At 33.8% G+C, this 9,086-nt stretch overlaps 1 protein-coding gene across 1 annotated transcript; it reads right to left on the bottom strand.

Annotated features, from left to right (window-relative positions):
• Nucleotides 1–7,891: 7,891 nt before the first annotated feature.
• LOC111878051 (uncharacterized) lies at nt 7,892–8,695 on the bottom strand. The gene is made up of 3 exons (XM_023874564.1): nt 8,456–8,695; nt 8,062–8,371; nt 7,892–7,977 (listed from the first exon to the last, which is right to left on the bottom strand). The coding sequence occupies exons 1-3, from the start codon at nt 8,693–8,695 to the stop codon at nt 7,892–7,894; spliced, it is 636 nt and encodes a 211-aa protein (XP_023730332.1).
• Between the last annotated feature and the right edge of the window lie 391 nt (nt 8,696–9,086).

The following is a 9,086-nucleotide window of genomic DNA, read 5'->3' as shown; positions in this document are numbered from 1 at the left end:
ATCAGGCATCATATAATCAGATAATTTTATCATGCAAATCCTAAAGATCCCTAGCCTAGTACTGTGACAACCGTCAAAATTCTAGTCGGTTCTAGATTTGAATAAACTTAGTTGCACGTATAGGCACGACACATACTAGACTAAGTAACTAGAAACTAAGTTATAACCTACTAGAAACTTGGAAACAATTAGAATCAATGGATAGTATACTTAGATTTCACATTGATATGTGAATTCTACAACTACTTAACTGTAGTGAATATCCATATTTAGGTCACTCTTTGACTCGAACATCTTTTCATGAATCATATACACACATCATGCACTTGACCTAGTGGTAGATATTAGGTCAAAGTCTCATAGAAACTTAAGTCAAAATTGAAGACTAGGACTAGTATACTTGATTCCTCAATTTCGCTTGAATCTCGGAATCACTACATAAAATGCCAATAAACCGATAAAAATAAATTACAAATATTATTTATAACTATAAAAGAGTTATAATACCATAAGATAATTTGAAGTCTCAAATATTCAATTTATTTTGATATTCAAAATTTACTAAACTCCAAAACCTTAAAAACCCTAAAACCTAAATTTTATAAAGTTTAACCTCAAGAATTTTATAAAAATAGTTATGAAACTTATAATATTATCTTAAAATAATTAAATTCAAGGAAATATAATCAAGGAAAATAAAAATTTAAGTCATTAACATTTACCCTTAATTTATAAGTCAAAAATCAAGGTTTCATGAGCAAAAACTTGGTTAGGGTGTATATTTTATAAAAACTTTGACATTTTTATAAAAGAATTGAATTTTTTGTATAAAATTAAAAGGGAAGGAGGGCATAATACTCTCAAAACCGTCCACCCTCTTCCCAAGACACCTCCCCTCTTCCCAAAACACATAATCACTCCTTTCTCTCTCACACTCCACTTTCTCTCTCATTTTCTCTCGTTTCTCTCTACCTTCACCACTCCATTTTCTCTCTTCCTCTCTCTAGGAACCACGAAAATTTCCAGAAAACAAGTCCAAGAACACTCATGATGCTCAAAATATTCATCGTCTAGTGGTGTTCATTAAGGTAGAACACGATTTCCTTTCATTTTCATTCAAGTTTCATGATTTTTCTTGCATTTCCTTTTTCTTCTATGACATTCTCTTAGAAAATTTGTGTGAATATTCATTCACTTAAGTTTTGATGATGATGTTGGTAGATTTTCACCAAAAACATCTTGCATGTTACAAAATGGTGAAGATCCATGACCTAAACCTAAGTCAAAACCATGGAAATGCACATTTCTACATGTTTTGGTGGAAAAACACCACATGCATCCAAAATTTTCTTTCAAAAACGAATTTTGAACATTTCAAACTCATGAATCATCTTCAAACAAACATGCATGTGATGATCTTCAAGCTTAGAGGCTTGATCATCAAAGTATGTTGTTAAAAAGCTTTCAAATGGGTTTATAAAGGATTTATTCCCAAATAAATATCTAAAACAAGTTTTCTGCTCAAATCCGATTTTTCCCTGTATTCCACCAACAAAATGAGATGTTCTACAATTGTTAAGAAAATAATTCATTTTTCTTGAATTATTATATTTATTGCAATAAATTAGGTCAATAATTCATATAAAATACTTTCTGAGGTCTATAAATACTAGGTAAATTAGTGGATGACCCCTATGGTAAATTATGATATCTCAGTGAGTTTCATCGATTATTGTTACACTTTGATATGGTTTTGAATTTTCTTTTGTTTAGTTCAAATAAATCATAAAACCACTTTAAGGAATTTTAAAAGTCTATATAATAATTTTCGAAGCTCCTAACCTATGTGGAAGACTTAGAAAAATATTTTCAGAATTTTCATAATGCATTACTATTTTTCCCCGATTTTTGTATTTATAATGGACTAATAATGAGAAAAATATTTCTACTCATTCAAAATTCATGAAAATTTACCAGAAGACATTAAAATAGAGCAGAAAACTAAATAAAATTTCTGATGATTTTTATATTCAGTATACTATTTTCCCCTTATTTTCTAAGATTAAACACACTTAAATCCACAAAATCGGATTAAACTATATAAAATTTACCATTGGTATTTTTCCTGAATTATGTAAACTGTAATTGAAGTTTACAAAAAATTTGGTAATTTAATTTAACTGTTTGATAATTATTCTCTAATTAATGATTATTAAAGTGAATAAAACAATGAAAAATAGTACAACTAGTTGAAAAAAATCGTTTATATTTTCGAAGCTTCTATATATGTAATAACACTGTTAAAAAAAGTTTGGGAAATTTTGGAATCTTTTTTCTATTTATTTCAATTTTTATTAGAATAAATGATCAAAAGTCATAAAATTGGGTTAATTAGTTTGGAAATCCATTTTTATATTTTTCTCAGCTTAATTGTATCTAATGGCAGTATTATAAAAAGTTTGGGAATTTTTATCATCTGAATTCTATTTTTCACGAATTTATATTGTTATGAAGGCATAAAAATTTGGAAAAATAGTTAATCACATCAAAAACTCAAGAGAACATTTCTGGAAGACCTATACTATATTTGGAACAAAAATGTAAAATTTGATGAATTTTGGAACTGTCTGATAATATTTTTGGATTTTAGGAGTTTAAAACACCTTTAAATGTATTGAAATACCCTCAATTAATATTACAAAAATCTGGAAAATAATATCAAAAATTATATTAATCATATGAGTTATAAAGTTACACCATTTCAGAAAAATGTTTGTAACTTATTAGTATTAAATTTTAACACAATATTGGCATAATTTTATTGTAGTAGTAAGTAAACTAGTGTTAGCTTTCTATTAGAGACTCATTAGTGTGTAACATCGTGTAGGAATTGATAGTGGTACAAGTGGATCATAGTTGAAGACACCATTTGCATCAACTTAATGCATATTGTGAGTATTCATGACTCCCCTTATTTTCGATTTTTATGTTTTGGGGTGGAAAAACATGTCCAAAAACCATTTATTATTCGTTGTATTTTATTTGACTTGTATCAAACTTGGTTGCTATATGTTGTTGTGTATGTGTATGCTATTGTTAATTCATGAGGCCATATCGCGTTTAAGTCCCTGGAATCAATTCACACAACTCATTAACTCATTTGAGCCTATGATTATTATGGATAGCGCTATTAGGAGGTAGACAACTCCTCACTCGCACGATTCGCTTGAGTGCATTTTACCATATTTCCCTATGTTAGCGATAGACATAGAAGAGGGCACCCTCGGTCATTAGGCTTGGGTTGTGAAATCATGGTATGATCATTATGCACATACGAACCTTGTATCTCGTTTTAGCAACAAACTTCATTTCCCATGAGAATATGAACGTTGCATCTTATTTGGGCAACATACTTTATCTCTCATGATGACAACGAACTTTGTTTATGTAAAATTATTTACTCATTTGCAATATATTTCTTTTTATAGAAACTTTATTTCCCATGAGAATATGAACGTTGCATCTTATTTGGGCAACATACTTTATCTCTCATGATGACAACGAACTTTGTTTATGTAAACTTATTTACTCATTTGCAATATATTTCTATTTATAGAAACTTTATTTCCCATGAGAATATGAACGTTGCATCTTATTTGGGCAACATACTTTATCTCTCATGATGACAATGAACTTTGTTTATACAAACTTATTTACTCATTTTAATAATATACCTTATTTATGGAAACTTCTATTAAAACTTTGATTACGATTCATGAAACCAATATTATTTTTAACTTGTGAGTACTCACCAACTATTTTTATAGTTGAAGCTCGTTTTACATGCTTTTTCAGGAATCATTGAGTAAGTGGCACTTAAGGACACATCACTTTTAGGAGCATTCGCATGTGTTGTATTTCAGTTTACATTGTAATTTCTTTTAAAAATTTGTTCAAACCCATTGTAAATTTGTAATGATTTTTAAACTATGGTTGGTGTTTTCTTTTAACTTTTGCTATGAAACCCTTTATACCGCCACACCTCGTGTTTCCGCTTTAGCGGGGTGTGACAAGTACCAATATGCTGTTCTAACAGATCACATAAATCAAATAATCCACAAGGTATTTTGGGGTCTAATTACTAGCTTCGACTGATCGTACACTTGCATCCTCCTTTATATTTTGAAAACCATTTGAAAAATCATTTTAAAATCTTGTCCTTTGTTTGAGACTGGAGACACACGAGCATATCCTCCAATTTACTCAAACCAAGGCTCTGATACCAACTTGTAACATCCATAAAAAAAATCATGCCAAATTTAAACTTTTTAAAACATTTCAAAACCAATGATTATTACAAAACTTGTTTTCAAAATGGTATAATGTTAGAGTATCCTATAATCAAATCATGAAAACATAAGGAGGTGTATGATCACGCCTTCTCCTTCCCGCGATCATCAGAAATACCTAAAACAAAATCAATAACTCTAAGCCCGAAGCTTAGTGAGTTCCCCAAAAACCAACGCCATACATATATAACCATATCATAAAAACAAGCAAAACATGCATAATGAGCCATCAGTTTGACTGGATCGCCTCACATTCCATCAGTCTATCTGGACTGCTCTCCGAGCCTTCGGCACGTTTGGACCGCCTCTCAAGGCCTTTATCCTATCCAGACTGCTTTCCGGGCCTTCGGCTTGACTAGTATGCCAAAAACGGGTCTGCAGTCTATCCGGTCCGCTCTGGGTATCATGGCCTATAGCACAGAGCAGGACCTGCCTCAACCCAATCCCCCAAACCAACAAACATATGCACATAAATATCATACGCTAGCTAGCATGTACAAATAGTCATACATATCTAACAGATCACTAACATGGCAGCCATCCTATAACCAGGATACCGATCTAACCAATCACTAACATAACAACCATCCTATAACCAGGATATCGATATAACATATCACTAACATAGCATAATCCTATAACCAGGATACTAATCTAACATATCACTAACATAGCAACCATCTTATAACCAGGATACAATTCATAAAGGGCCGGCCTTGGTGCCTTAGATCCTGTTGATATAGTGAGAAGAACTCACCTCATAATGTCGAATTGTAGTGATAAGATCAAACTCCCGAATCGTCGTTACGAACTCAACCACCTATAACCACCATGGTACCAAGTCCATCAGAATCCCAAATTACCAAAATACCCTCAAAAGTCCAACTTGTCAACTCTTGGCCAAAGTCAAAGCCAACGGTCAAAGTCAACAATCCCATGTTGACCCGACTCGTCGAGTGCAGCTAGAAACTCATCGAGTTCCTTAAGAACTCTGAAAATCATAAAATCCCAATTGACTCGCCGAGTTTCCAACCAACTCGTCGAGTCCATGCGTGTCCAGATGTAGGGGAAAACCGTAATTGACTCGTCAAGTCCTCTTACTGACTCGCTGAGTTCATGTAGAATCCATACGGGCAATCTTCATCCGACTCTTGAGTCCCTTCAGTCCATTTCTTATGCATATGTTTTTAAGCTACCCCAAAGCTCCATATTGCATATCTAACCTCCTAGGGCATGGTTTCCACGTACAGTTGCAAACTTTACGTGCATGCATGGTCCTAAATGCCAAAACCAAGCTAAGAGAAAAGTTTAACCCAAAGGGAAGGGCCCAAGCTTGCTAAATCTGATAACTTTATGGCTATAGGGGCTTAGAGAAGTCTAGATCTGATGTTACAACTTCAGATCATGACCAATACCTGAAGTGGTTCACATATATGCTAAAATGGCCCTAAACTTAAGCATGGAGAGATCTAGTTAGAGGGAAGTCAAGGTAACGACATGTTAGCTTCAAAATGATGCCAAGACGGAGTAGAGTCTGATCCACAAGCTCCTCTTTGCTCCAAGCTCTTGTTCTTCACAAAAACCACTTTAAAAGCTTCTTCACACACAAACACAAATGGAGGGTATTCGAGATTAGGGTTTTATGGAATCAAGGGGGACGGTAAGGGAGGCTGAGGGAGGATAATGACCCTTTAAATAGGATGCAAAACCCCAAAAATTAGGGTTTCATTTTCCACCTCCTACTCGTCCAGTCAGGGTCCTACGACTCGTCGAGTAGGTCCAATAATCCACACGGGCTAACCCGCCTCTACACGACGACTTGGGGAAACCAACTCGTCAAGTAGGTCCATAAACATGTATATAAGGTTTTAAAACTTCTACTTGGGAGTCGGGGTGTTACAAGATTACTTCCTTACGCTTGGGGAATAGAGGTTGAGATATTCTCCCCCTCAAACTGAGAAGGAGGTACTTCAAAATCAAATAACGGAAAGGTTGGCATCCCAGATAAGTTTTGAGAAACCAAGGGATTCAAAATTGATGGGGGCCTTGATCTGGATTCAGAGTGAAGAGCGGTTTGTATTGGTCAACATAAATTTTCAAAGTCAAATTCAAATGTTGTTTGGCAATTAGGAGAACTAGGAGGTGGAGCATTGGACCCCATGATGTGTGGTGTGACATGATTTGGTTCTGAATTCTGAATGAATTTGTCATCTAAGGTGATGTCAAAGCTTTCTTCTATGATTCAGGTACGTTGATTGAGAACCCGGTAAGCTTTTGACTTTGATGAGTAGCCCTGAAAGATAGCTTCATATGTAATTGGGTGGAACTTGGTCAATTGGTACCGATTGTTTTTGATGAAACATCTGCAACAAAAAACATGTAGAAAGGAGATGTTGGGCTTTCGACCATTCATGGCTTCATAAAGTTTCATGTTGAGCCTTCGATTGATAATGCTCTAATTCTGAGTGAAGCAAGCAGTAGTGACTGCTTTGACCCATAGATACAAGGGTAAGTTTTTACTGTTGAGGATTGATCGAGCAACTTCAACGAGTGCTCTATTTATTCGTTCAATGACACGATTTTGTTATGGAGTGTAGGGAGCAGAAATGTTGTGTTCAATGGCTTTATCAGCAAGAAATTCTTCAATCGTCGCATTTGTAAAACCATATTCGTTATCACTACGAATTCCCTGGGCAATTAATTTTGTCATAACCTCGATTCCTTTGTTGAAATTAGTTAGTTTGGAAGGTGTTTCCGAATTAATGCTGAGAAAGAAAACACAGGTGAATAAAGTAAAGTCATAAATTATCACAAGAATGTACTTCTTATGGTGAAGACTTTCAAGTGCCAAGGGACCATAGAGGTCGATGTGAAGAAGTTCAAGTGGATTTGAAATTGACTTTTCTACTAGAACAGGATGACCCTTCTTGGATTGTTTCCCGAATTCACATGCAACACATAGATGGTCGTCGTCAAACTTAAATGAGAGGTAATCATTGGACCATTTGAACAGAAACGAGATCATACATGTATCGAAAGTTCAAATGAGCAAGTCTCCGATGTCATAGCTAGTTGACACCTGAATCTGATTTGGTTAGAAAACACATTTGTGGCTTTTTGAAAATCAAAATGATATCCAAGATATACATATTTTTGTTCCGATTAGATTTCATGAGGCATTCCTTCTGATCTTAAGTCATAACATAGTTGCGCTTTTTGCAGAACTCAACCCGTCGATTAGCATCAGTAAGTTGAGTGACACTTATCAAGTTATATTTGAGGTCCACAACGTAAGCTACATTTGAGATAGTGAATTTGATATCAAGGTTGTCAAGATCGGGATACAATGTAGGATCATTTTTGGCTTTGCAAGATTAGGATCGTAAGATCGGAATCGGGATCTTAAGATCCTACCAAAAATGACATAATAATAAGTTTAAAATATAAAAAATACATCCCCATCAACCAGTTTACCATTCAAAAGTTACAAAACACTTAAAACATGAGAATGTCCCAAAAATAATAGCAAAATAGTATCAATTCTAGTCTAGCATAACAAATGGTGCTTCCTTATTGTTTCCTCCTAAATCAAAAACATCTTCTCCTAATTCTCTTCCACTACCCACACCTGTAATGAAAGGAAAACATAATATATCAACCTAAAATCTATCATTGTTAATTTATATAATCATGTAATAAATCAATAACTCACGCAATTGATCTCTTATAGCTATTTCAAGAAATTCTTCATCTTCACCACCATCATGGGTATGCGACTTGCTTGAACTTGAACCATCAAGATGACTAATCCACTCTTCATCTGCATGTTGATGAGAAGACTCCTCTTCAGTAATCCATTCATCATCCGAACTAACATCATCAAGATTCAATGTTTCAAGTCCTATTTGATAATGTATCTTTCCTTTCTTTTTTTCTCTTCCATCTAGCTTTAAGTTGTACATCACATACACGGGGTCGTTCATCTTCTGTTGATGTAGTCGATTTCTTTTCTTGGAATGTACCTAAAATACAAAATAAAATTGTAGCTAAAAATTTACATAAAATGTAATAAAAAATAATTAATTTATTTTTTTATTTATAATCACCATCTTGAAAGCACTCAAATTTCTCTCACAACCAAATGAGGAGCATGTCAAACTCAAAATTCTCATGGAAAAATTCCTCAACTCGGGCGTGTCAGCTCCGTATGAATCCCACCAATCAATTGGAGTTTTTTCTTTTTTTGTTGATTTGGATACATTAAGACTAAAGAGTCCTCGTGCATTAGTGAATTGATCAAATTGACAATCAATCATTTTTTCTAGGTTCTCATCGTCACCACACATTCTTTCCATACACATGTATAATCTGTGACACCCCGAAATTTAGGTCAAAGACTGTAGACAGTCAATTCATAATAAATCTCTTTGTAATTTGACTCATTGAATTTTGATTCATGTTTTGTAGAATAATTTGGTTCATTTCAACCGTTATAAGATACCAGATGATATATTACTTGAAAAATGTATAAATTGCAAACAAATCAAACAGCTCAAACTGCAACCCTAGTTAATGCGTCTGAAAAAAATAAAATTCATATCAAGCAGTTGCGAGTGAAACAAATATTGTAATATCATACTACATACTCCCCTGCTTCCAAATATATAAAAAACGTTCAAAACGGAGTTTGTATGCAAAACATATGACAGTTATAAGAAAACAAACCAGTAAAACACT

This window comes from Lactuca sativa, chromosome 8, assembly GCF_002870075.4.
Source record: "Lactuca sativa cultivar Salinas chromosome 8, Lsat_Salinas_v11, whole genome shotgun sequence".
Classification (NCBI taxonomy): Eukaryota; Viridiplantae; Streptophyta; class Magnoliopsida; order Asterales; family Asteraceae; genus Lactuca; species Lactuca sativa.
This window is presented reverse-complemented; position numbering and strand designations above follow the sequence as displayed.